This window comes from Dissoconium aciculare (assembly GCF_010015565.1).
Source record: "Dissoconium aciculare CBS 342.82 unplaced genomic scaffold K489scaffold_13, whole genome shotgun sequence".
Taxonomy (NCBI): Eukaryota; Fungi; Ascomycota; class Dothideomycetes; order Mycosphaerellales; family Dissoconiaceae; genus Dissoconium; species Dissoconium aciculare.
Window position 1 is genome coordinate 783,112 of NW_022984963.1, and position 26,374 is coordinate 809,485.

The window sequence follows — 26,374 nt, forward strand, 5'->3', positions numbered from 1 at the left end:
AAACCACCCCTCGGAGAGCATTGAAATGCCCCGAAAACACCGGGTCAGACATCGGCACAAATGGTCCAGCTGTTATGGCTCTGGCCATCTTAGCTCAGCGGTAGAGCAAGGGGATCGTAGACTCCAAGGTCGCGAATTCAATTCTCGCAGGTGGCTGAACTTTTGGCCTTTTGGCTCAAGCCGAGTCAAGCAAGTCAAGCCATCCCCTCGGACCTCTCAAGCAAGTCAAGCCCACGGTTTTGAGGCCTCAAGTCAAGCCAAGTCCAGGCTCCAGACTTGCTTGACTTGCTTGTGGCCACCTCTGGTGAGGACATGATGTGTGAAAAGACTATAGATTCGTAGTAGGAAGATCCAAGTTATCTCAAGCAGGGCTGCCGGAATCGTGGACCCGATGGGGTATGGACTCCTTGTTAAAGGTCTAAATCTGACAAGTTTGACAACTTGGACGGAGACGGGCATCAAAGTCCTCATGAGGGTCTCAATGAGAGGTTGGTCGAGGTTTGGGGCGTAACAGAGTCCAACGCTTGGAGTGAACCAATATGGATAAGAAGCAGTTGTCTTGACGGTCGCGAAAGACAATAGCCTCATCTCTGCGAGCTTCAAATTGTATGATAAGACTTTTGCTAATGACTATGATCTCGATACAAGAAACCTCCAAGAAGTCCCAACAGTGGCACTCACATCGAGATCGGAATTTAGTCCTTCCGGCAATTTCACAACTCCACCTCAACAACGAACATATTTAGACCTTCGCGCTGGCATCAGTCAAGTGCCGTTTCGAAGCAAAACTTGTGTTCCCTATGCTTTCCAAAGCTACGAAAGACGGCATCATTTCTCGATCTAGAAGTGGCAATTGAGCTTGTTTTTCAAGCTCGCCAATGATACAGCTTCACACATAGATCTAGAGCTAGAGAACATGATATTAGTGTCTATGCTCCGATCTATGTTGGTGGAGTAAATAGCCACGGAAACTGCGGCGGTACATTGCGAGTACGCTTTACCGTACTAGACCAGCAGCAGCATTGCCGTTATTCATGATAGGACACGCGCCACACATGTGTGAAATTCATGCGTCCGCAGGGCATAGAGTCCATCATCCCGGTGGCCCCGCGAGATGTGAAGGCGCAACGGATTTTTGTCCGGCTGCCAAGCTTGTCCAAAATCTGCTACGATAATGTTCTTCGCATCCTCCAAAGTGAACTCATCGGCTGTTTTGCCGAGGAAACGCAGGGGAGGACATACTTCTCGCGGAACATGCTCTGATGGGGTTTTATCGTCCAATCTCTCTACGGGACTCAATTTTGGTGAGCCAACAGTCTGTCTAAATTGATCAACGTCAAGATCGTCAATGTTAACGTCAAGTTTTGCGGGTATATTCTGTAGGCGTAGATCTATGAGCGAAGCGATTAGCTATCTTCGGCAGGAAACCACTGATGGAGAAACAACTTGCCTTCATGGCAGTAGCCTCTCGCGTGAAATGACGCAATTGTCAGAGTGAATTTGGCCGAGAAAGCGCGGGCCACCTGGACTGGGAACACATCGTCGTATTTTGCGTTAGCAAGGTTTCCTGCAGCAACAGGCATCGTATAGCAAGCGTGCGTTCCGTTCTTTCCACCCACGGAGAATTGGTCCAAAGCTTTTGGGACAGGGTTGTCAGCACTCAAAACTTGTAGTGCCGCTACTTCACGATATAGGTGTTCGTTTTGTAGAGATTTGGCAATCTTGAGAGCAACGTATCTATCCAAACGCTGATCTCTCGCAAGCCAGATGACTGAATAGCCTCCATAGCCCAGCTTATGGACTATGCGATAACGTCCATTTGACAGCAGATCATCGGGCTTGACTGGATGATAGCCGCCAGGCCTGTAATCGTCCAGAGGCTCCATTCCGACAGGAGGATGGTATTCCATGGAGACGACGGATTTCGGTTGAGTGCCGTGCACTATACAGCTAGAAAAATCGCGTTGACGACGGTGCTTCTTACAAAAGCAAAGCAATTCTAGGGTGAAAACCTTCCAAACCTGTGGGAGACCATTGTTGCTTGTAATATGGGCGCATGAAAGGATTGATGTGACGGCGCGAGCGAACGTCTACGCGTCGTACCAGAGAGGGGACGTCGGTCCGCAGTCGCCGTAGGCTACAACGAGGAAAATGCCAGAAACCCTGCAATCCTGCTGGGATTTAATTAGTAGACTAACCAGCCGCCCGCGCATGTACACTCCTCCGCAGGTTGCAGGGCGGCTTCAACGTTATTATCACAGTGACAATAACAGTCTGCAGTTCACATCCACGTCATGAAGATGCATCTCCTAGTCTAGCGCAACGGTAAGAATTCACTTGCAGATGTTACACCGACACTTATCAAATCATCACTGACCAATAGTATGCACAGCCACCTGAACCGGCAGACTCTTCGGCACTCGCTGCGAGGCTCTATCAACCAGAGAACTGGTGATGAAAATATTATCAGATAAGCATGGCAACTTCAGCCCCTCCTTGCACAACTTTCCGTCAATTAGTTCCAAGACCGCCGGCGGCTGTGTTCGCAAGATCATGGACATGATGCACAAGCTCCAAGTGTTTGGGCTGTCACAGAACTGCCGATAGGATCCTGTGACGCAACGTCAGGATGACTGTCAGAGGAACCACAATTTGAGCTTCCAACGCAACAGCTTGCCGTGCGAGATGGTCGCATCAATCGGTAGCCAGGGCGCGCACGACTGGAACTGAATCTGTGTGCTTGCCACAGATACCGAACGACCCGGTCAGGCACTCTTCGGGCCGCCACAAACTCATACACGGGCGCTGGTAACTACATTAGTTCATTTGAAGCGGCGCGTATCGTACGATCCACTTAATAATGTTCATGTACCGATAGTTAGACGAAGTAGTGTGTCGGAAATGGACATGCCAGACCCCTAGTTGAGACCGTGTGACCCGTCTGTACAAAACATTGCATGCGGGATTCCTATATATTGTCGACTCTCTCGAACATCCGGTCAGTCCATTGCATTCACCAGTTCCCTCTTCGATCCAATTCGCACTATACTGCACACTTCGCCATGTCTCTAAGTGCTTAATTGCGGATGGAAGATCTCCAATTTCTATTCTGAGACCAGGAGATTGATAGCTATACTGACGATCACAAGACCGCACTGTGCAAACTTACATGGAAGGGCGTCGGAAGACTTCGGCCACGGATTAACCCCGTGCATATTTTCATTCGGTACGCTAAGATTACCTTTGCCCGACCGTATGGCTCAATCCGACTAAAATATAGTGATAGGAGCATGAAATTTCATCCAGAAACAAGAGTGAAAGGTGACAGGATTACTGGGGAACCGATACAGAGTGATGGCCCGCACATCACAATATCTATCAAGGATCAGAGCATGGTTCAGCAAAATACGTATTTGCCGGTCCAAGTTTACGCTGAAGCCGTCGAAAGGTTCGTGTTCGATCGCAGCACCGGTGTAGCGATCGCACACGACATTCCAACCAAGGATGACGGATATTGAGGCTGGCCACATAAAAGCTTGTTGCCATATTCCCTTCCTCGGCTTCAAGAACCCGACTCGGCACCGATACGCTTCGACGACTCTTCTCGCAAAGCCCACATGAGCCACGCACAGATTCTCACATCGACATCAAGCGTAGAAGAAGGGCCGTCTCAGCTCCCAGGTCTTGCGGCGTGTGCCGAAGCACCTGGGCCGATCAATCCTGGCAAAGTAACGTCTGACTCGTATTCAAGTTTACCGCAGGATCCTTTGCCTACCACCGATGCGGGAGGGCGAGATACCAATTCCTAATCATTAACTTGGCCTGGAGCTCCTGACTATGCTAGTACGATTCGCTCAAGCAACAACAACGAGCCGCCGACGATTCTAATACCGGCAAAAAAGCGGATGACAGCACTCGGGGGCAGTAGAAAGGCGAAAACGTCTGCAGGTGCATCTAAAAAAAATCTCCTGTCCAGAAGAACACATCTGTCGATGATACCGGAAAATGGCTTATCAACTCTCAAACATCGTCTCGCCTTCATGGTGCCAGCGAACCTGACACAATTCGCTCGAGTGACAAGATTGAACGGCCAACGCAAAAGTAGACCATGATATTCGAAGGCGGAAGGAAAGTGACTTCGTCTGAAGAGTCGTCTGTAGAACAGCCTCTCGAACAGGACAGTCCACGCCCAGACAAGTGCCAGGCGGAAAAGGGAGGATATACCGGGAAAGGAAAGGTGCCCCGGTCCAAGAAGTAGACCGCAAGTTTAGAGAAGCCATTTAAGTTTGATTGTTGGATACATTTGCACTGCTACATTGGACACCCTTGCTGTGTTTCACCAAATTTCATAGTTCCAAACGCCCTCAATACAAAGACCTGCTGTAACCTCACACTAAGCGTTGCACTGCAACCGCCAGGGCAACATGAAGACGCCTTTGTGATAGAAGGGGCACTGGCCGTATTCGAAGCGGGTGCTTCACTCTGTGCGACATCATTCAGCAAGCAAAAGACAAATCATCACCCATCATCGGCGACTTCGAGTTTCACGAGGAGCATGCTCCGGATTTACATGACTACGATTTGCCTGCTTTCTGTGGTCCATGCGTGCGCCCGAAAGAGGCCCTGTCTGCATGTTAGTTTGACAAACGAATTTCTGCGCGACGGCGATGAAGTCGGCACATTGCCTAGCATGCGCTTTGCGGCGCCACGCCATTCGATCTTGACAGAGATTTTGATGATGCGAGGTGTACGATCTGCACACAGCCCTGAAACCACGGGTTCAGGCATGAGGAAATGGTTCGCATTTGGTTCACGCCGGGGTTCTTTCACGCCGAGAGCTTACAGCCTCTGGAGAAAGAGGTTGCGATGCCGATCGCTACCGATGATACCACCATGAAAGACCGGCGCTCGTGGGGGACTAAATATTGGGCAAAGCTTGCTGTTATCTACGTGCCAAAAATTTGCCGTTATCTTTTTCCCCAACGTACGGCGCTGGCGCATACGGTATCATGACGAGCGCGATCGGCCATCTGCTGTCACCACTTTCCGTGTTGTCTATGACCAAGCGTTACACAACTTGAATGTGGGAGATCTTGGCGACAGGATTGCGATCAAAGTGAACGATTGAAGATGAGGTTTGCACTGAATGTGAATTCCGGAAGGTGACATGAGGAGACCAATGCTCAACAAATATGTCCAGGGCTGGTCTGTTGCGTCGATTTTTCGAAGATGAGCAATTATTACATGTGTATAAGTATTTCCATATCACTTAAGATCGCAGATTCGCGGCAGCGGAAACGACTTGCTTCAGCTCTGACAAAGGCCATCCCTCGCTATATTAATCAAGTTCTAAAATCTTGCAAATATATAAAAATTTATGTGGCGCGCAAAGCATTCTTTCCAGCTAAAAGTCCTGCCTGCTCATCGCCATGGTATTAAATTTATGTGCCTCCTACAGGCATGTCTCATGACTATATTCTCTCATATCTTCCAACCCATAATGAAGATTGCACCCTGCATCACGATCCTTAGAGAGACTAGATAGTGGAATGTTAAATCACTATCACACAAGAAAATTTGTTTATCTGGAGGCGGCGCCAGTTGAGAGCAAGGGCTTCAGGCAACAGGCGAATCGTGGTTTATGGAATTTCGGAGCATGCTCCGCGTGAGATGTGAGCTTACCGAGGATTGTTGTGCTTGCTGAACGTTGTCGCACACTGTGGAGTGCATAATGCATCATCAATCACAATTACATCGGAGTGATGCCAATTTAGTCTGCGGTGCAGCACTTGGGGTGTGTGTGTGCCAAGGGTAGCTGGCAATATGTCTTTGGTTTCCTCGAAAAGTCGTCGCACAAGGCAGAGGACTTGCGTCAACATCCGACTAATCACATCGATATGTTCCCGTTTCTTCTGTGATGCATCGCCTGATGTGCTGGTGTGACACCAGACCTCCTATGTCATGGCCGGGCAACTAGATGGCTCAATCGCCATTTGTAAGCAAATTTAGGATAGATCGGGCCGAGCATTACCGATGTTAATGCGACCAATGGACAAGCAATACGTTTCAGCAAAGGTAGCTGCATCTGCGTGTTGAGAATCGAATCTGAGCAACCGCATTCCGCAGCGGGCTACCTCGCGGCCACTCTCAGCAATTTACAAAGACCTCTCGAGTGAATTTTGAGCTTTGATCTAGTATACTCAGCATTCTAGAGGTATCGTTCCGTCATTCCGATATCGCGAGAAGCCGGAATCATGATTTCTGGCACAAAGAGCTTTCATCTTTGCTGGTGTCTCGGCGCCCCCACTCCTCTCGCCAGGACTGTGAGAAGCTATCATGCGGCAAAGTATCAAGCTGATCGGACATAACATTATCATAGTGCCCACTACCATGAGTGAACAACTATTCAAATCCGAGAAGATCCCGTATCTTACAAGCGAGACTCCAGATATCCGAGGGGTACGAAAGGTTCTCATTGGGTTGGAAGAAGGCTTCCGGAGCTTGAAACTGAAACGGTGTGGAGCAGTGTCTGCCCTTGCTCTCATCATGCTTAGGACGGAAAGCTTGTCCGAAGTCGGCCAGCACGACGCCACAAGCATCCTTGACTGTATACGCGTCGGCAGACCTGTAAAAAGATTGCAAAGGTGGGCATACTTCTGGCGGAACATGACATGATAAATTCCCGTCGCCAAATAGTTCCACGGGCTCCATTTCGGGTGTACCAACCTCCCTTCGAAATCTTTCCACGTCAAGATCGTCGATAGGGGGTTTGAGCTCCGCAAGTTTGTTCCTGAGTCGGAAGTCTGCATTAAAGGCGTTAGTATGGTTCTGCTTTCCTTGGAAGTGCCGGACCTACCACCTTGGCAGTAGCCACGCAAGTGCATTGCAGAAATGATTTGCGCGAGCTTTGCAGATAATGCTCGGGCGACTCAGAGGGAGAAACAATTGTCGTTCTTAGCCCATGCGAGATCGCCTTCGGCTACAGACATTGTGTAACAAGCATGAATGCCATTCTGTCCTTCGACATCGAAGACGTCGAAGACTTCAGGTACCATCTTGCTGGTACCCAGTGTGCGTAGAGCTTCGACTTCGCGAGGAGATTTATCGATTGATCGTGATTTACCAATTTTCATCGCGACGTATCGGCTGTCCATTTGATCTCTGCATAACCATATTACCGAGAAGCCCCCATATCCAAGCTTATGTACTATCCGGTAGCGATCTGACAAAACGCAATCAGGTACGACTGGATGCTATTCGCCATAAACATACTCTCGTAGAGGTTCCACGCCATCGATAGGGTAGTATGGCATCCTGAAACTGACTGTGTGCCACGAAGCTGTAAGCAGCTGCCCCAGATGAAATTAGTCGTTATCGGTACTGTGACGAGTGAGACTTCGTTGGGGAGATCACTGAAGGCAGCCTGAGCTGTGCCAATGTGAGTGCAGAGATCCAATTAATTCGATCTGATACTTATGCTAGGCAAATGCGGGCGCCAACGCAGGCGAGCAAAGACATCGCAATTACGACCATGAGAGCGAAATATACCTGCCTGAATTGGCACTGTGTTATTATGTAAACACTGGCGCCAATGGGCTGTACATGCTGCAGATTGTGGGTCACATTGATAGGGCTAGAAAATATCAAGGTTGGACCCATGTCGAGCACCCACACCCCGACAATGGCGTTCCCTCACTAGCTATCACTTAGACAAGTACCAAGCGTCCCATCTGGAAATGTCGTGCACAAGTAATCTAAGTGCGTACTTGCGTGAAATGACATGTTTTCATCAACGCTGCAATTCCGCACATGCTTCAACAGCCACGGCGTAACCTTCGAGAACATTCAGCCAGATGGCAGCGACTATAGACGAAGACCATGCTTCGTCAATGACGGAACGGCATCCACAAAGAGACACTTTCATATCTATCGTGCGATCCTATCCGCTCATGTCCTCCCACCGTGCTTGCGTGTCGGAGCCCGATCTCACAGGCTCCTGTAACAACGACTCTCCCCAAACATTCAAAACATGCTTGTGATGCCTGTGGTTGCGATCATCCAGCCTTGAAGACGATCAGTTAGTCCAACACGCCTCTGAGCTTTGACAACCTATCTCACGTGCCTCCCAGCATGGATAGACGGAATCATTTGTATCTGAGGTTGATCCCCAACTTGAAACACGATCAAGGACGAGGTTGCACGGATTGGAGGGAATGGAAGCGGAATCATTCATTATTTCATTACCATCAATTTCATTACGTACTTCTAAATCTCCAAAGAAAAAGCATCAGAATCCGGAATCATGCCCGGATAGTCTGCGTGATTGACGACGCCGGTCGGACTCTGCTCCTGAGAGCGATTATAAGGTGTATATGATCCTTGAGTGTATGGACTCGAGGCACCATTATTGCTGATCCGGTCATCGGGGACCCGCAGTGTCGGTCCTGCAGAGTCGGGCTGATCCCAATCTGGCGGTGGTTGCACACGTGGTTTAGCGTTCAGAGCGACTCGCACGGCGGTCGCAGTGTCAAGTTTATGGCCTGCCTTGAGATGACGACGGAGGTCGCGACTGTCGAGGAAAGCGAGGGAGCAGTAGACACATGGGAATGGGCGCTGATCAATAGGAAGATGGTTGCGACGATGCTTCGTGCATTCTCCTTGCGTATCGAATGACTGCTCGCAGAGTTCTTTACCGCATGGATAGCCATTCACGATGCGCGGGTTGCGTCTGCGTCGCGAAGATCCAGATCCGCTGGCTGCGCTTCCCTCTGTTGCGGAGAGGTATTCGCTGTGGCCGCCTTCGTCGCTGGAGGCTCCGGAGCTGGGCCGTTTGCTCAAGACGGAGGGCACGCTGAGGTGCCTGGCGGTGTTGAGAGGACGATTATTGCTTCTTTGATCGTATAATGCTTGCGGGGACTGAGAGAAGGATGGAAATGGTGTCCGGGGTGTCTGGAGTGTGGCATTGAAGTTGAACACAGGTGATTGCAGAGTGGGGACCATGTTGGTTGCGCCAATAACGCCTGGCAAATTCGCATTGCCATTTGCGCTTACTCCAGCCTCTGTATTGAAGCTATGTGGCATGGTGGCTGTGTAGATAACGGGGTCTTGAGACCAGCTCGCCAGTCCAGTGACGGGGACGTCGATGGAGTTTCCGCCAAGCAGATCGAGCCCATGTTGCTCGACATTTGTTCTCTGCTCGACGGGTTTGCGTTGATACTGGAATCGTAAAGGTAATGTGTCGCCTTCCCGTAACGTTTTTCCTTGCAATTTGGCTACAACATCTGCGACTTCGTCGGCATTGTCGAATTCGGCCTCGGCGTGATGAGACGATACATTGTCGGCAAGTTGTAAGCGCTTCGGAATCGGCAGCCCGAGCACTCGGAAGGCGTCTGTGACCTCGTGGTGTGTGACGTCATGAGGAAGGTGCTGGATGATGATCCCATTCGGAACGACATAGTGGCCGACTGTACCACGACGACTCCATGAACTTGCCCGTCTTCGGTTGTTTCCTGTAAAGGTCGGTACTATTGCATCTGCCCAGATGAGGACGCGACGCAACTTGCCATCTCCGATGGTTGCGTGGCTGCAGTTGCTCTGCCGAGCCAGGTAATGCACTAGCCTCCGATCTTCATAGGCCAATGGCGTCGAGAGCACATGGCCCCCAGATTCTCCCTTGATACGCTGTATACCTTCGTTCAGTGCATCAAAGTACTCTCCTGATTTTCCCGACTCCAATCCTGCGTTCCAACTGGCGTCGGTATCGGCATCGGAATAACCATAGTGGACTGTGGAAGGCGCAGGTGGCTCGTGCGACGTTTGTTGGTTTTCGAACATCAGGTGGAGTTGAATGGCTAGTTGTGCCGCGAGAACATCAAGGTTTGATGAGGATTGTAGAGGATCATTACCACAATGAGTTGTCAGGGCTGCTGCAAGTACTTGTGAAAGCTGCTGTACTGTTGGTAGACGGATAGGAGGATTATGTGCCGAGTGTTGTGGCCCAGCGACAGCTGTTTGTGGCATATATTGCTGCAGTGGATTCATGTACGATGCGTGCCCAGCGTCGATGATTGGCTGATTTGAGCTATCGGCTGGCGGAGCTTGTGTTCCCTGACCGGCTGGTGGCCCGATGTAAGCATAATATTGCGCGTTCTGGGCGCTGCTCGCTGATGCAGCGCCCATGTCATTTTCATCCATGTCCCACGACGGAACAGCCATGGGGCAGTGCAAAATTTGGGAATGAATTACTGACTAGAGGAGACGACCGCAGCAAACAAGAGAGGACGAGGAATCATAGTGATATGGTGTGTCGGAACGGAATTATAACCTCAAGCCGCCCTTAACGTTCACTCACCGGTATGACGAAAAGCAGCTCCACTACAGCACTAGAGTTTCGGCGATGACCGACAGCAGCCGTCTCCTGGCAGACTCTTTAGACCTGATCATAGCTAGTTGCATACTTGAAACGATAAGCCTGTTGATCCACGATCTACTTGATCGCAGCCTTACAACCAGCGGCTTTTTCGAGGGGGTCCAACGATGAAACGGCCGTGCCATTAGATGCTTTCGTGCCCAGCTCTGGCGATGGACGTGAGACGAGGAGCTGACACTGCAAAGCGCCTGTCCTCGGCTATGGCACGTGACATTCAGACAGGTTTCACGCAAATACCATCAAAAATTCCTGCTTTTAGTAACGAGAAATTGACGCCAGCAAAGCGTTCGTCTCTCTCCATGAATTACCCATATCTCCAACACCATTCATCACTGAGGCGCATGCACGTCGCGCGCCATCACCTCCGATTCCAAAGTGCGGGGTTCCGCCCATTGACCCAAAGAGGTCAGTGGTTCCGAGACTGCCCGCCTGCTTCATACGTCCCAAGTCGTCGGCGTTCCCTTCAAGGTTTGCCCTCTACGCACTTGGGGGTACACTTGTGCACACAATCTTAAGGGCCACGAAATCGCACCCGCAAAGATCGACCCTTTGCCTTTGATTTCCTCATATTAGGCCTTGACAAAGGCTTTGCAAAGCGAGAAATTGTCGCATCAAGTTCTGGACTGTCACGCTTCTGTGGCGTGCCTCCCGATCGTCGCTTGGGGCCCATGCCCGAGGCACTAAGAATGTCCGGCTTGCAGACAACCGTTCGCTTGTGAGACGCCGTCTTGACGGGCACGGCGCTTGTATCAAATGCTAGAATCTTATTTCCACTTACGCCGCTGTTATATTGCAAGAGTGAAATGTTCGAGGCATAACGATGCAAGCGAATGTTGGAAGATAGCTTCAGGTCGTCCGGAGATCAATGCGATCGCCTGTTAATCTACCCGCTGGAGAAGAAAGTAGAATTTCATCATCATAAAATATGCAAATACTTGATATATACTGTGTTCCTATATTCTTCAAAGATAGAAGTTCTAGCTTTAGGGATCATAAAGGACATCGTCCCAGGGGGCGACATTGACGGTACTCTCCCAATTTTGTGCATTGGGATTGTGCGCGGATATTGACAAGTCTGCAGGGTACAGGCTTGTACCGTCCACGTTGTTGACCTTTGCTTCAAGGTTCTGCCTCGTCTCAATGTCGCGCTGGGTATGCTCGGGACGGGGTAGGGCCGCACGAGTCGAGAGTTTGGCGGCAATCTCGCGGGCGGATTCGAGAGGGATCTTGTGAACTCCTTCAAGGTGGCGTCTTACATCTTTCCTTTCGACACAATCATGATCGCACATGGGACACTCGAAAGGACGTTGGCCCTCGAGGAGATGATGCTTCTCATGCTTAGTACGGTCGCATAGCCGGTCAAACAACTTATCACAACCTTCGCACTTGAAGTGATCCTTCTTGGACTGATGGCGTTTACGCTTCTTGGGATTGTTTGGACTTGCGCTTGCATCTAGCTCTTCAAAGCGAGCTATCAAACTTGTACCGCTCCAATCGGAAGCAGTGACAGATTCGCATGGACTTGCGCACTCTGAGCCGTAGCTGGATCCGGGTGCACTGCCATCGGCCGATCCTCTCGAATTGGATCGCGATCGACTCGTCGTTGCTGTGGGGGGCGCGAGCAGCTGTGTTGTTCCGATCATGAGAGCTCTTTTGACTTTGTCATTTTCTGATCTTGTCGGCTGCTGGGTCAATGTGTTCGATAGCGCTGACGAAGCAGGCTGTACTGAGGTATGACCGTCTCCAGATGGAGTGATCGTGGAAACGAAACATGTTCCTTCCAGCACACCGTTCAAAGAAGTCGTGGGCTGGCCATCACTGGCCGCCATCGTGGGATTTGACTCTGGCGAGGCATTCCGTAAAATTCTTGGAATGGAGTACGAGGGCTCGGCATTGTTCATCGTATTAATCTCCGTCATCGTGTTGACCGCGCTGAACTGATCAAGGGCGATCGGTGATGGCGCGACGAAGAACCGCTCGTACGAAACTCGCACGCGGAGCGGATCGTTGGGTCGTATCTTCTTCTCATGCAATTCCTCAACAGTCTTGGCCGCGCCTGCCGCATCTTTGAAAATGGCAACGGCACGGGCCCCAATGCCTTTTGCTTGCGAAATTCGTATACTCTCAGGCGGGGGCAAGTTCAACACGAGAAGCTTCCTGCGGACTTCATCTTCCGTGATGTCAAATGGAAGATCCTGAATGTTGACGACGTTGGGTAGGACGTATGCATCAATAAAAGAACGGCTCCAGCAGCCGTGTCTTCCCGCCTGATTCATCTTGAAAGTAGCTTGAAACGCCGGATCGATCGCATCGGCGGAAAAGAACATGCAACTGTTCGTGTCGGGACCGAACGTGAAATGGCTGCAGTTCTTGTACTTTGCGAATTCATGCGCTAATTTTCTCCTATCTAGCGACAATGCCTCGGTGACATAGACCGATCCGGGCTGTTTGGAGATACGGGATATATTCCTGAACAAGCTTTGATTTGCCTTCGTTGAGCAGCGGGCTTCATCTTCGTCATCCCAGCTTGCTTCCGCTTCGTTATCCTGACGCTCATCTACATGAGTGGACGTAATCGAGGTTGGAAACTGTGAAGGGTTCTCTGAAGAGAAGCCTGTTGCCAGCTGCGAATGATGTCGAGACGAATGCGACTGTGTGTAATCACGGCATCCAATAGGTTGTGGCCGGAGATCGGTACCTCCGCGAGCCCTAGAGGCTGTAGCTACAGGCCACGAGCTTTGTCCTGAGACAGAGGCGACGTTTCGAGACGGGCTCCCGTGGTCGGCCACGGGTGTTGTTGTGTATTGCATGCCGTACGCTGATGCGTCATCATGCTGCAGGTCTGGATGAGCGGCATTGTAACTCATTGTGGAGCCATTGGTCTGTACAATGTGGCCAGGAGGCACAGTGCTCATGTTGATTTGCAGAGATGTCGGATTCACGAACTTAGGATAATCGTTTCCGGTTTGTTCTGCAGGGAACGGCATGGCGGTGTTGTTACCATGGGATTGACCGGTCGACCAATTAGTCGGCTCCATGATTGGGTAGGCCTTATATCATGAACAAGGCTTTGCGAGTGCTGCGTTGGCTGTGTTGAAGCAGCTACTTCTGGAAGGAAGTCGGCTTCGACGGTGGATGATTGCGACTTTGCTCGACGTATAAGTTCCATGCCGCCCGTTGTTTCCGCCGGTGGCAGCATTCAGTCACCTACATAGCTGTTCTGGCGGGCGTCGGCCGGGGTTAGCCGCTCCCACGCGTAATGGGAGGTGTTTCCATCGCGATTCCGGTCCATGAAAGTATCAGAAATACAGAGTAGATTCCAAACAGGGACTCGGCTGATATGTGAAAGAAAGATGGATAGAATTACTGGATGCTCAACTCTATCCTTCCTCATGAGGTGTACTGTAGAATTGGGGTCGGAATATGATATTCGCGGTTTCACTCAGCACGGCTGTCTCCAAGATAACCACGCCGCCAACAAGCCCGATATAGCCAAGCTTCAAGTGATCTCCGGCGGCTTGCCGTGCCCTCAACGGTCGGCAGCCCGCCGCCGATAAAACGCATGCTCCGCTCTCATAGGGTTGGGGTTGTGGGTTACGACCGAGCTTTCGATATTCATGAACAGTCTCACGATGACGGAGATTGAGACTGTCTGCCATGTCCAGTGACCTTGATGCTGTCGTTACAATTGGTATAGGACATGCTTCATGAGGATAGATTGTTAAGGACGTAGTCATCCTTAGTCATCCCCACATCGTTAATTTTGCGATTGGTCACATTTCACTTGGTCGCGTTGGAGATGAGCAATCTGATACCCGCACGACAGCAGTCGCCAAAGTCTTCTCAACACAATTCGTTTAAAGTCATACGCTCGGAAAAGAACCTGGTCGGAGAAGGATTCTGGCTGTAAAGTCATTAACGCACACGACTCGATAGAACCCGCTGGAAACTCAAGCTACTACCACGCAGATCTCGTCAACCTCGCCGCGCCACTCTCCATGAGAACAAGACATCAACAATGGCATCGACAACCAGCTCCCCCAACCCGATCGTCTTCTTCGACATCACCCTCGGCGGCGAGCCACTGGGCCGCATCAAGATGGCCCTACACGCCGACGTCGTCCCCCGCACCGCCGAAAATTTCCGTCAATTCTGCACGGGCGAGTCGCTGGACGAGAAAGGTCGACCGCAAGGCTACAAGGGCACGCGATTTTTCCGCGTCATCGCCGATTTCATGTTGCAGGGAGGCGACTTTATCAATGGCGATGGCACTGGAAGTACGTGTATTTACGGCACAAGGAATTTTGCGGATGAGGGATTCGCGGGTAAACATGATGCGGAGGGAGTGCTGAGTATGGCGGTAAGTGGAGTTCTTTGCTTGGTTGTCTTTCGCTATATTATGTGCTATATTACGAATTGTAGAAGGATGGAGGAAACATGCTTGAAGGATGTTTTCATGTCGTTGCGACTTTCATTCTGACGTCTACACTGATTTCAGAATTCTGGACCGAACACAAATGGCTGCCAATTCTTCATCACATGCAAGCCTACGCCGCATTTGGACGGCAAACATGTTGTCTTCGGCAAAGTCATCGAGGGAATGGACATTGTCAAGATGATGGAGCGGGTACGCGTGCGAGGCGAGAAGCCGGTGCAGGACGTTGCGATCGCGCAGTGTGGTGAGATGTGAAATTGTAGCCTTGCAGGCATGTCTTCGCCAATGGGCCGCAATTAGAACCGCAGCGAGCATTCATATCACTTTGAGCCATGACGCCTCGTGCGTAAGACGCGGTCCTCGTCACTCCTTCAGCCGTCCAATGAGCGGCAATATCTGTTTCTAGTTGCTGATGTACATCACGCCGATTATGAACAACTTTCTGCCCTCACAGCGCGGAAACGAGGGATACGAGGGAACGTATATTGCAGCACGGATAGCGATCGTACATACACATTCTACGCGATAGACTCAGATATGCGACGAGGCTGCGTGCGAATCGTAAAATATCTTTCAAGCCTGTCCCTCGGAAGCTGAGACATGTTCGCGTCAACTTGCGCATATATATATCTCATGGCTGTGCGCGAACAAATGCAAGGTTTGTCCGTACCTCCTCTTTCTTGCTCCTGCCCATCGGCGTTGTAATGTGTCGTTGCAAAAATGTAAGCGTGACGAGTTGCGGCGCGGCACTCCACTGACTTGCCGTGGGAGAGGGCCTCGGTCGGACGATATAGAAAGAGCGCTCGAGCCCACCGTGTCAATAGTCGCGAGAGCGCAGTCGTGGTACTCGGTTTGGCGTGCTTCCGTGGCAAATGCGCCTATCCCATTGTCCCTGGGCGGCGGCGGCGGCTTAGTGTCACCAAATCCATCGATGGGTAGAATAATCCGGAAAAAGGAAGTACATCAACATAACCCAAGTCTCTCAACGTCAATAGACCCCGCAAACACGTTGCAGTGACTTCATTGCGCGATCTATCCCCGTTGTAAGGGCGGAAAGGCGCAGATTGAAGATCAGAATGACATTATGTTAGGGATGATTGTTCGCCAGAATCAAAGCGAAATCTCATTCCCACTTTCGACGTCGCGAAGATGCAGATCATTTCGCTATGTCGCCACGATCTCGCTTTCGTACTGGATGTTGATTTGTTGATCGCGTGCTTCCGATGGTTGGGCCAGGGTTCAGTGAAGCGAGCACGCCATCACGCCATACCGTATGCGCCTCCAAAAGCTCCCACGCATGCCACGGCCGCTTTAATCGATCATCTCCCCCATTGCCACGCCCAACGGCGTCGAGCCCACGCTTTGGGCGTGGTTGAGGCATGAATTGCCGACCGTCGAGACTGGCAGAGTTCTGCAATCGGGGCTTCGATTCATGCAGCCAAGACGGCTGCATCCCATCCAAGCGCCGATTTTCCGACTGCACATACACCATGCTAATGGCTGAAAGTTATTTCGAAAGCACACGCCATCGTAGTCTGGAGCTTCAGCTGCGTGTCTCGGACTGCAAGCTGTATATGGATCACGGCGGATTGCTTTCGCTCGTGGAACGTTCGAGCCCGGGCGGAACGGGTGGAACTTCAGCTCGCCTTTTGCGGGCGTCCTGTGATGCTGAGTGAACTTGTGCCGATTAGAAATTGAATGAGATTCACAATCAATGGACCCATGCGGCACAATAAGGATCGATACGCCATCGCATGAGTGTGATTCCTGCAACGAGGACCAGGGATCGCCCCATGCTACAGTATCACTTTGCATGATGCAGCATTTGCTCGTACAAGTCCTCGGGGATTTTACGCGCAAAGTTGACAGTATAGTCGATCACTTTACGAGCCTGCAAGGGCTTGAAGTCAGGCTTGGGCCTAGATTTGAATAGTCAGCAATCTAGCTCCCGATTCGGCGGGCGTTGCAAACACTCACGAATCGCTGTTCAGCAGCGAGTCTCGCACGAGCACAAGTTGCGAGACGATACACAGCAGATTTAGATGAGGTCCATATGCGAAAAGGAAGTCCCATAAGATAAGAACTTCCGGCAATGGAGGAGTGCATGCACACATCGTCAGTACACTTGCAAAGGCGTAGATCTCTGCTTTCATGCCCTTGGCAGCAAGGTGTGTAGCAAGCTTCGGATCTACAATCGCCAGAATCTGGTCGACGAGCGCGAGTCCCTTGTGCACTCCGTCCATACTGCCGCGTACATAACCCGGGCACTCATGCGTGATAAATCTATCAAAGGCCGCGAATGCTTCGGCTTCGCTACGTGCAGCGTAGAGGAATGGTGCAGCCATGACGTTCATACCTTGAACATAGCCGATGTGCGTCGCAGCGCCTTCGCCTGCGTCAGAACCTTCTGTGCCGGTGATAGACCCGCGTGTGTATCGGCTATGTACAGACGCCGGAGAGTGAAAGGGATGATCGACTGAACCTGTGGCATCGAGCTTGGGGATGTCAAGTGTCGGCGGAGACATCCAGCCGTTGATACGAGCCTCACTGGCGTCATGAAGTTTCCAAGCGATGGCGTTGAGCACGCGAGTCAAGCTATTCTCTGTCACACGTCGCCGAAACAAAGGATCTGTCGTCAAAGTACGAAAGGTGTCGTTACGAATCTTTGCGTATGCTGGCGAGGCACCTTGCCGCACGAGATCCAGATATGTCTCTGTTCGAGTTGGCGGGGCATTGAGAAGGATGAGCCAGATGTATATTCGTAGTTCAGACTGACGCACAGTGTTGCATATTAGTATGGACGACACCTGGCATCACTACGGCAGAATGATTCCACTGTGGCAGAGCAGACATACCATGCCTTCGCCATTGGCGGGTATACCGTCCAGGAGAACGACCTTCCTCAACTCCTCCAGACCGGCAACTCGGTCACCGTCCACTGGTCCATTCTGCAGGAACGAATCTAGACTGGCCATGATCGATGAGTTCCGACTCTCTGAGCTAATCCCGCCGGACTCTGGAGGTTGATGTCAGGCGAAGTGCAATTGTCGTGGTACCGCTGGCCAGCACAGTATTGATGCGTGTTTGCCTCGCACGTGCCTCGCTGCTCAGCCGCGCGGGAACGACCGACCGAGCCGGACCGGCAGTCGTGCCGTCGACATCCTTCAATAATGCACGTACCCACTTAAATACGCTTGAACACTTGCCGGTCTTTCCATGAAGTCGGGCCTGTTGTTGGTGCAGAATCCTTTCACTGCGCCTCGTCCAGTGTCCTCTACTTGGAGGAGTAGCACGCGTCAGGTCTGAAAATCGGCATGCACCGACGTGGGCGAACATGCCTAATCTCCACACGATGTGCCGACATTGATCCCGAAGGATCAATCGCGTGCGGTCAGGCGATTTTCCTGCCACCTTTTGGTCGGAACATACACTGCGCCTGGCAATGAAAATACGTAAACATGTCATGTTACATGACTGGGCGGATTGAGAGGCAACAGAGTTTGAGTAGCTTTACCGAATCTTTACCGGTCGGATTGACATGATGTGAGATCCAAGCAACAAATCTGTCTACAATGGTGAAAGGCTTCTCCATTTTTGAAGATATCATGAATCGGCAAGCTCATGACATGCCCCTGACAAGGTGTGCGAGAATATGTCAAGCAGTGCATTTGCATTGTAGAAAAAGTATATCTGATCCGAACGAATTTCATTACGTAGGGCTAGATTGCGGGCAAGTGGCCTCCATGCACGTTGACGATGATATGATAGCAGTGAAGTCTTTCGCAGCCGGAAGCTCGGAGCCTTTGTCGTCGTCATCGTCAGGTCCGCTTGGACATTGATCAGCGTGCAAATGCTGTAGATTTTCTACGCAGCCAAGATCGAGGTTTTCGAATCTCGCTGTGAATGCACGGAGATATGGAGTCTCTGCATCATTTCGCGTCACAGAAGTGGATACCATACTATTGCCCGACATGATGAGTGTGATTGCTTGGTTTGTGAGGCAGGGCCCACGTCTCACTAGGTCCTATACGCGGCGTACAGCGTGCGCATTGCTATGGCGTGTAGAAGAGGGCCATTTCGGATTCCTCCGATTTAAGCCCAATACTCGTCTCAAGCCATGCGAGATCTGGCCACGCGATCAATTCCCAAAAACCACGTTGTCACGAACGTAAGTCCAGGTCAATCGCGAGCCATCTCATCACGCGCGATCAACTTAGGTGAAGAGACGAGCAATAATGCAAATTCTACCGATGAAGAGGCGGTTCCGACGCTCCTAGAAGTTCAGCGAGAGCGGTCCACGTCAATCACGACTTCCAGCGTCTCTGTGATTGGGTCTCAATTCCCACGGGGGAGGCGGGCTGACGGCTGAAAGCAGACTAGTGGCTCCGACCTCACTTGGCGACGCGAGCACGCCATTTGCTTCAAACCTCATCCGTACAAGACAAGTCCACCAACATGAAGTGATGGGATCCCTGAACGAACTTCGTCTCACACTATCAATACTATCGCTCAATGATGACAGGTCCGTGTACCGCATGGGTGCACGCCCATTTGTGGGCTTCCGTCTGCTCCGAACAACGCCGTACCGCATCGTACGTGCCGCAGCAGGGCGAACTCTCCGTCACCGGGCGACAACGTGGGATATCGTGTGCATTGTATTTCCCTGCAGACTGGTAATGACGCGCGACGATGATGTCCCTCGTCGCTCATGCTCCGCCATGCGACAATTTACATCTCTCCGGTGATCTGCTTGCAGCTCATATCATCCGTGAATGGTATCATAATCGTGCTCGGGATAAGCAATGCGCCATCGATACCCTGCCGTTGACAAAGCACATCTTGACTTTTCTGGGCAATCTTGTTGTTATTGCTTGTCGCATCTTGTCCTCATCCACGTTGTGCCGAGGACTCGAGTGGCGTTATTGGCAAGCTTATCACCATCTGTCGCCATTGCGAACAGTATGCACGAATTCTCGGCCCAGATCGCTACATGTCGCAAATTCATGCAAACATGTTCGCTTACCATCTCGCTCAATGTTCTATTCAACCACCACGCTTCACACCACACCACACCACATGCTCTTCCTTTGAGTTTAGTCCATCATCTCCCCCCATAGAAGCAAAACCTAGGCTGTGCCAGAACGTCCAAGAGACCTTCTTTCGCACGCGAGTGGCGCTGTTTGCAATATGCTCCATTCTTTTTAGACTTTGAACTAGTAGGCCCGAGAACCGCTACAGACACACCATCCGTGCTGTTGGCAGGTCTACAAATAACTATCGCAATATCCGTCTCTCTTTCTTGAATATGCTTCATCACTCAGTTTGACTCACTTTATCTCTTTCTTGTTCATTCTGAGAGCGGAACTCATCAGAATGGCTCCCTCCGCTGACCAAGTTGGTCGTGGCTTCGCCAAAGTGCTCGGCATCAAACTTGAGGAGCACCACCACGACCCCGTCACCCGCGGTGAATCCGCATACTCCATCGACACTGCCGACAGCTACGTCGAAGAGGAACCCTCTGTTGTACATTGGCTCCGCGAGCTTGTCCCGACTCCTCGCGGCGTCCTCCGATGGTTCCTGTCCTTGTTCCCCTTCCTTAACTGGATCGGATACTACAACCTTCAATGGCTTTACGGCGATCTCGTCGCGGGTATCACTGTTGGCGCTGTGGTCGTGCCTCAGTCAATGGCATACGCCAAACTCGCCCAACTTGAACCTGCATATGGACTGTACTCTTCTTTCATGGGCGTAATGCTCTACTGGTTCTTTGCGACATCGAAGGATATTACTATTGGTGTAAGTTCAAGAAATGCGTCAGCGGCGGATATGTCGCGCGGGAAATTTGCTGATCAATCATACAGCCTGTTGCTGTCATGTCGACCGTCGTTGGTAACATTGTTCTCTCTGCCCAAGCGATCGACAAGAGTATTCCTGGACCGGTCATTGCGTCCGCCCTCGCTGTGATCCTTGGCGGCATTGTCTTCGGCATCGGTATTCTACGACTGGGCAGATTCACCGAAGTCATTACACTCGCATCCATCACCGCATTCATGACTGGCTCGGCGCTCAATATTGCTGTTGGACAAGTGCCCAGCTTGTTGGGAATCACGAAAGATCATGTTGACAACAGAGCTCCCACCTACCAGGTCGTCATTGGCGTTTTGACCAACCTCCGGTGGGCTGGTCTCGACGCCGCAATGGGCGTGAGCGCTCTGGCGATGCTTTACATCATCCGTTCCTTCTTCAACTACATGGCCAAGGCCTACCCCCAACATAAACGAACCTGGTTCTTCCTGAACACTCTGCGTACTGCATTCGTCATTCTTCTCTACACCCTGATCAGCTATCTCGCCAACATGAACATCAACTGGGATCAAAAGAAGGCCAAATTCTCCATTCTTGGTTCCGTACCCCGAGGCTTTCAACACGCAGGAGTTCCGCAGGTCAACGACAAGATCATCGGCCTATTCTCCAGCCAGATCCCTGTCGGTGTGATCGTTCTCCTGATCGAGCATATTTCCATCTCCAAGTCGTTTGGTCGTGTCAACAATTACCGCATCGACCCATCGCAGGAGTTGATCGCCATCGGTATCACTAATTTGATTGGTCCTTTCGTCGGCGCCTACCCTGCCACCGGATCATTTAGCCGAACTGCTATTAAGTCCAAGGCCGGTGTCCGAACTCCGTTGGCCGGTGTCATTACTGGAATCGTCGTTCTGATCGCCATTTACGCCTTGACCGCAGTCTTCTTCTTCATTCCCAACGCATCACTCAGCGCTGTCATCATTCACGCCGTTGGCGATTTGATCACTCCTCCAAACACTGTATACCAGTTCTGGCGTGTCAGCCCCCTGGAGTTCATCATCTTCTTTGCCGGAGTGTTCACTATCGTCTTCAGCAGCATCGACAACGGCGTCTACGTCACCATGGCTGCATCTTTTGCCTTGTACATCATCCGCCTGTTCTGGTCCCAGGGTCGTGCCTTGGGTCGCGTCAAGGTCCGACAGATCTCCAACAACACCACCGACGACAAGAATGATGCGGATGCAGGAAACCTCCGCTCAGTTTTCATTCCCACAGACCATGGCGACGGCTCTAACCCAAGCGTCGAGGCTCACTCTCCTTACCCGGGCGTGTTCATTTACCGCCTGACCGAGGGGTTCGCCTTCCCCAACGCCAACAACCAGCTCGAGCACCTCACCGAGATCATCTTCGAGCAGACTCAGCGCACGAACCCCAACGCATATGCCCGACCTGGCGATCGCCCATGGAATGACCCTGCCCCTCGCAAGGCCAAGGACGTTGCTTATGAAGAGAACAAGCCTACACTCAAGGCTGTCATCCTCGACTTCTCCTCCGTCAACAACACCGACATCACTTCCGTGCAGTCCCTCATTGACGTACGCAATCAACTCGATCGCTACGCCAGCCCAGACCGGGTACAATGGCACTTCGCTGGTGTTTCCAACCGCTGGGCCAAGCGTGCTCTCGTCTCGGCCGGCTTCGGTCTCCCACCTTCCGAGGGCACCGATCACACTCGCTGGCAACCACTTTACAGTGTCGCTGAGATCGGCGGTTCTTTCAGCGCTGCCGCCGACGCCGAAGATCGCCAGAACCGTCTCCGAGCTACCTCGTCACGCGGCGCCGAAGCCGAGCGCGGGGTGCCTACCGACGCCATCTCTGCTTCATCCTCAAACGCCGACCATACCAGCATCGACAAGCACCTCGCCACCGTCACTCAGCAACACGGCAACAAGACTGCGCTTGTGCACGGTCTCAACCGTCCTTTCTTCCACGTCGACCTGGAGGCTGCTCTCGACAGCACCATTCTCTACATCGAGGCTCACGGCGCGCATCAAGCTCCACTCGGTAGCGATGTCAAGGAGATTGTTTAAGCGTGATTTCGAAATAATTTCACTCGCAAAGGATACCAGCGTCCTAGCGAGGAGCATATGGCGTACTGTACGCAGTACAGCCCCGGCGTTTCATGGTTTTTTTAAATATACTTTCGGCTCCAGGAATGATACCAAATGGGCATGGGTCCTGGCTAGGACTTCTTTGTATGTACATGACGAAGGATAAAGCATGTTGATAGATGAAAATCCAAACATTCTCAAGTTCAATCATCGTTTACCATATCTATGTGTTCCTCCTCGTCACTGAGTTTCTCGCGATGACGTGTGCCACACTGCAACCGAGGCATTCGAGTTATATCGAGACTCCTGTGTTTTCAAATCTACTCCCATCGATGATTTCCCTACCCATTCTGTCTTTTTTACATTACCTCAACCTCATTCTCTTGACCTTTCGGCTCGTCGCATGTCCAATTGATTGTCCATCCGCCAAGCCCAATGTACCGTTTGATCAGACATCGAGTGATAAATGTGACATCATATCAAATGGCATACACTTCTATGTACGATCGAATATGATCTCCAACACTGGTGGACTATATATGCGGAGTTGCTGCAGGAGCCTTCAACTGCATGTCATGATTATGGGCAAATGGGGATTGTTGTGCCAAAGCCTGGTACACTTAGAATTGGGAATCACGAAGCTCATGTACGAGGAACGCATAAAATGTCTCCCGGCCATCCGTGTACGTACCGATCTGTGAATGAGCAAAGTCATAGGTGGAGTTGCTCTCAGCGGACATGTCATCAGGAAGCTATTTCAGGCCCCGTTGTGGCACAGAATTGTGACCGCCAGTGGTGCTGACGGCAAAGTCTAATTGCCCCTCGCGACCCCATCGAACCCAAAAATGACTTCAAAGGCTGCTCGAACAGACGAACGCTTCATGTGTCGTGCGTTTCTGACCTCAAGCGGCATCTTGATGTGGACGAATAATATCTAGAGGGCACGGCGAGAGAGCCTCGCCGCCTGGAGGCGCCGCCCACAACATGGCGGACATAATCGCGACTTTTTGTCGTCTCATGGACAAAGCTAACTACTACGCGTCGTCTGCGCAGTGGGAGCTGGCAGAGAACTGCTTCCGTGAGATTCAAAAATTGTACGAAGATGAGCGGCTGCCCGTTTCAATGGAAGTCGACCTGTATTTGAATCTCGCAAGGGTTGCTGGATTTCAGGGTAAACATCAAGATGCCATCGAGGCCCTGACGAAGGCGGCCAACGTGCAAGGGACCAACGATAAACAGAAGTGTCAGATCTATGGCGAGCTTGGCATCAACTATAACCGGACGGATCGGACGCTCGAAGCGGCGGATATGTTTCAGAGGCAATTTGATTTGAGCACCAAGATGGCTTTCGAGATGGATGCGGAAACGTGCAGAGCAGCCGGCAATCTAGGACATACACACTTGCAGCTCTACATGCGGCATGCAAAAGCAGCAGATCAACAAAATCTACTGGGCAGTGCCATGAGCCTCCAAGCGCAGCGAGTAGAAATGGCGCAGACGCTGATGGCTAAGTTGCAAGAGTGGCGGAATATACACGGGAGCCGTAACATGCACGGCTTTAGTCAATCCTGGATCAACTTCTGGCTTGGAAAATTGTGGTTATGGGGAGTCATTGGCATATCGCGCTCAGTGCTGACTTACATCGCAGCAGGCCAATTGAAGAACGCTTTAGCCTCTGGCCATCAAGCGGTGGAGATGACCAAGGACGCTGCTGGAGCTGACCCGACTATCCGGTCGCTCAGTCGCTTCATGTATGGCCATGCGCTGCTACACTCAGGAGATGTCGCGAATGCCAAGATACCATTCAACTATCCTCACGCTTCCATTCCGGGCATCGTAGGCGTTTGCACGCCAGCGATCGCCCTCTGTAGAGAATCCTCGGCGGAACATATACTCTACTTGCAAGAAGTCATCCGACACGGCGTTGATCTCACCGCATATGATGAACAAGGCTACAGCGCTCTGGACTATGCCGTCTTCAGCAATGACCTTCAAGCAGTCGACATGATCAAGGAGGGTCTGAGCTCGCAACTCGATGTACAAAGCATAGCACAGGCCTACAAAATGGCGCAGATCCGCAGACACTTTCGAGAGATATTTCATAGCCGTTTTCGACCTATCATACAGAATGGACAAACTAAATTTATGCGAGACTTGCGATCCGAGTATGCGGAGCTGTTGTCTGCTCAAGCTGAAAAGCGACAGAGGTTTGATCGGCTTCGCGCCGTGCGATATGCTGACTTCAAGAACCACGCAGCACTTCCTCATTGGAGTTCGAACACCAATCATCTTACGATGGAATATGAACAGATTAGAGAAACGTGCACGAGGGAGCCGCTTTTGGTGTTCTTCTCTTACCGGTGGATCGGACAATCTCAAGACTCTGATAAGAGAAGCCCGGACAATGATCGCCATTATCAGTATAGGCGCATGGTTGATGCTCTGGAGCAGCTGTTGATGAACCATCCTGAGGTCGATGAACAAGATTTGTATATCTGGCTGGTAGGTGTTGCAGGAGAAAGTCTGGTTCCCGTAAACTCGTTCTAATGACGCTGAATTTTGTAGGATTCTGCTTGCATTGATCAAGAAGATCAAGAACCTGGCCGAAGGGAAAGGGGCATCAACTCCTTGCCGATCATCATCGCACAGTGTGATGTCATGATCAGCGTTGTCGATGCCGAGTATCACGAGCGTGCCTGGTGTGCTGTCGAGACATTGATGTTCAAGACACTCCGCGAGAGCTCAAAAAGCTATCTATGGTATGAGCACATTACTAACGACAGCAACAACATAGAGCCATACGGCAGCCTCCAGCATGTTCCTTTGAAGATTGAACGAAACATCCGCCCAGGGTCGATGGCACTCAGTGTCGAATCGGATCGGCGGTATATAAATTTCCTTCAGAGGCAAACTATGCTAATCGGCAAAGTGCTCTAGACAATTCAAATAAGTATGGCTGATAGACAGCCGACAGCTGCATCTGCATTGTCGGTTGGGTATTCTGGTTCTGTGACATGAGTGCAGCCCTCCAAATTCTGCGAGACTTGCTCAAAACCAGGCATTTTGAGAATGTATCTATCGCGTCAATGATACGTCATTCGATGAACTCGAAAGCAAATGCGATGTTCGCAAAGGCGTCCGTCAAGAATATCGAGGGCCATGACTTCTCGGACACGAAACGCTTCAGAGGGACATCGAGTTCGTCTTGTGCAGCATTGTACATTCGATCGTCAAGGGGCTTGGTGATCATCCTCAAACGCATTACCAATCTCCCAGATCGCTACACTTTTATAGCAGTGGATCGAATGAAAATCCTCCATTGGATAGCTCTTTCTACGAGCTTCCATACGGAAAGTACAGCAGATTCAGACGTCCGCTCACTGTCGATCATGCATATATTCTTAAGCAGACAAGGAGTTACCGGGTTTATGAGATAGTTGCCCAACCTTGCCTAATCGTTGCTGCATGAAATACGAATGCATGTGTGGCAGCTGACAGTAAGCCGACGGCGCTCATATGTAACCTTGGAATCCTTCGGTGCTGCCAGGAGCTATAAATGAGCAAAATGGAGACCCCAACAAGGTGCTTTTGCAC

General features: G+C 51.1%; 10 protein-coding genes and 1 non-coding gene across 11 annotated transcripts; 4 read left to right on the forward strand and 7 right to left on the reverse strand.

The window, feature by feature from the left end:
* The first annotated feature begins 83 nt into the window (after positions 1-83).
* On the forward strand, positions 84-156 carry K489DRAFT_t53. Its single transcript has one exon. It is a non-coding gene; the product is annotated as a tRNA-Thr (tRNA).
* A 410-nt stretch (positions 157-566) lies between these two features.
* Positions 567-2,085, reverse strand: K489DRAFT_383899 (kinase-like protein). The gene is made up of 2 exons (XM_033605721.1): positions 1,451-2,085; positions 567-1,391 (listed from the first exon to the last, which is right to left on the reverse strand). Exons 1-2 carry the CDS (start codon positions 1,908-1,910, stop codon positions 1,033-1,035), a joined length of 819 nt encoding a protein of 272 aa, XP_033456687.1. The 5' UTR covers positions 1,911-2,085; the 3' UTR covers positions 567-1,032.
* Positions 2,086-6,200: 4,115 nt separating this feature from the next.
* Positions 6,201-6,884, reverse strand: K489DRAFT_373491 (uncharacterized protein; the record flags this gene model as incomplete). The annotated part of the gene is made up of 3 exons (XM_033603425.1): positions 6,201-6,331; positions 6,435-6,803; positions 6,857-6,884. 3 exons carry the CDS (start codon positions 6,882-6,884, stop codon positions 6,201-6,203), a joined length of 528 nt encoding a protein of 175 aa, XP_033456688.1.
* On the reverse strand, positions 6,856-7,464 carry K489DRAFT_383902 (uncharacterized protein). The gene has a single exon (XM_033605722.1). The coding sequence runs from the start codon at positions 7,152-7,154 to the stop codon at positions 6,930-6,932; it is 225 nt and encodes a 74-aa protein (XP_033456689.1). The 5' UTR covers positions 7,155-7,464; the 3' UTR covers positions 6,856-6,929.
* A 748-nt stretch (positions 7,465-8,212) lies between these two features.
* On the reverse strand, positions 8,213-10,279 carry K489DRAFT_383903 (uncharacterized protein). Its single transcript, XM_033605723.1, has one exon. It carries the CDS (start codon positions 10,213-10,215, stop codon positions 8,266-8,268), a length of 1,950 nt encoding a protein of 649 aa, XP_033456690.1. The 5' UTR covers positions 10,216-10,279; the 3' UTR covers positions 8,213-8,265.
* A 1,043-nt stretch (positions 10,280-11,322) lies between these two features.
* Positions 11,323-13,762, reverse strand: K489DRAFT_383904 (uncharacterized protein). The gene has a single exon (XM_033605724.1). The coding sequence runs from the start codon at positions 13,465-13,467 to the stop codon at positions 11,413-11,415; it is 2,055 nt and encodes a 684-aa protein (XP_033456691.1). The 5' UTR covers positions 13,468-13,762; the 3' UTR covers positions 11,323-11,412.
* A 293-nt stretch (positions 13,763-14,055) lies between these two features.
* K489DRAFT_383905 (peptidyl-prolyl cis-trans isomerase 11) lies at positions 14,056-15,519 on the forward strand. Its single transcript, XM_033605725.1, has 2 exons — positions 14,056-14,789; positions 14,928-15,519. The coding sequence occupies exons 1-2, from the start codon at positions 14,448-14,450 to the stop codon at positions 15,117-15,119; spliced, it is 534 nt and encodes a 177-aa protein (XP_033456692.1). The 5' UTR covers positions 14,056-14,447; the 3' UTR covers positions 15,120-15,519.
* Positions 15,520-15,831: 312 nt separating this feature from the next.
* Positions 15,832-16,791, reverse strand: K489DRAFT_71979 (uncharacterized protein). The gene has a single exon (XM_033608865.1). The coding sequence runs from the start codon at positions 16,677-16,679 to the stop codon at positions 16,176-16,178; it is 504 nt and encodes a 167-aa protein (XP_033456693.1). The 5' UTR covers positions 16,680-16,791; the 3' UTR covers positions 15,832-16,175.
* Positions 16,669-17,839, reverse strand: K489DRAFT_325953 (TBC-domain-containing protein; the record flags this gene model as incomplete). The annotated part of the gene is made up of 3 exons (XM_033601870.1): positions 16,669-16,783; positions 16,842-17,635; positions 17,720-17,839. The coding sequence occupies 3 exons, from the start codon at positions 17,837-17,839 to the stop codon at positions 16,669-16,671; spliced, it is 1,029 nt and encodes a 342-aa protein (XP_033456694.1).
* Positions 17,840-19,911: 2,072 nt separating this feature from the next.
* Positions 19,912-22,985, forward strand: K489DRAFT_383907 (sulfate permease). The gene is made up of 2 exons (XM_033605726.1): positions 19,912-20,660; positions 20,726-22,985. The coding sequence occupies exons 1-2, from the start codon at positions 20,238-20,240 to the stop codon at positions 22,757-22,759; spliced, it is 2,457 nt and encodes an 818-aa protein (XP_033456695.1). The 5' UTR covers positions 19,912-20,237; the 3' UTR covers positions 22,760-22,985.
* A 596-nt stretch (positions 22,986-23,581) lies between these two features.
* On the forward strand, positions 23,582-26,141 carry K489DRAFT_383908 (uncharacterized protein). Its single transcript, XM_033605727.1, has 2 exons — positions 23,582-25,282; positions 25,346-26,141. Exons 1-2 carry the CDS (start codon positions 23,765-23,767, stop codon positions 25,715-25,717), a joined length of 1,890 nt encoding a protein of 629 aa, XP_033456696.1. The 5' UTR covers positions 23,582-23,764; the 3' UTR covers positions 25,718-26,141.
* The last annotated feature ends 233 nt before the right edge of the window (positions 26,142-26,374 follow it).

Coding starts and splice junctions, on each gene's coding strand:
- K489DRAFT_383899 (XM_033605721.1), bottom strand. CDS start 1,910: ATGGAATACCATCCTCCTGTCGGAATGGAGCCTCTGGACGATTACAGG. Junction 1,392..1,450: donor GAGAGGCTACTGCCATGAAG/GCAAGTTGTTTC, acceptor CTTCGCTCATAG/ATCTACGCCTACAGAATATA.
- K489DRAFT_383902 (XM_033605722.1), bottom strand. CDS start 7,154: ATGGACAGCCGATACGTCGCGATGAAAATTGGTAAATCACGATCAATC.
- K489DRAFT_383903 (XM_033605723.1), bottom strand. CDS start 10,215: ATGGCTGTTCCGTCGTGGGACATGGATGAAAATGACATGGGCGCTGCA.
- K489DRAFT_383904 (XM_033605724.1), bottom strand. CDS start 13,467: ATGGAGCCGACTAATTGGTCGACCGGTCAATCCCATGGTAACAACACC.
- K489DRAFT_383905 (XM_033605725.1), top strand. CDS start 14,448: ATGGCATCGACAACCAGCTCCCCCAACCCGATCGTCTTCTTCGACATC. Junction 14,790..14,927: donor AGGGAGTGCTGAGTATGGCG/GTAAGTGGAGTT, acceptor CACTGATTTCAG/AATTCTGGACCGAACACAAA.
- K489DRAFT_71979 (XM_033608865.1), bottom strand. CDS start 16,679: ATGCAAAGTGATACTGTAGCATGGGGCGATCCCTGGTCCTCGTTGCAG.
- K489DRAFT_383907 (XM_033605726.1), top strand. CDS start 20,238: ATGGCTCCCTCCGCTGACCAAGTTGGTCGTGGCTTCGCCAAAGTGCTC. Junction 20,661..20,725: donor CGAAGGATATTACTATTGGT/GTAAGTTCAAGA, acceptor TCAATCATACAG/CCTGTTGCTGTCATGTCGAC.
- K489DRAFT_383908 (XM_033605727.1), top strand. CDS start 23,765: ATGGCGGACATAATCGCGACTTTTTGTCGTCTCATGGACAAAGCTAAC. Junction 25,283..25,345: donor AAGATTTGTATATCTGGCTG/GTAGGTGTTGCA, acceptor TGAATTTTGTAG/GATTCTGCTTGCATTGATCA.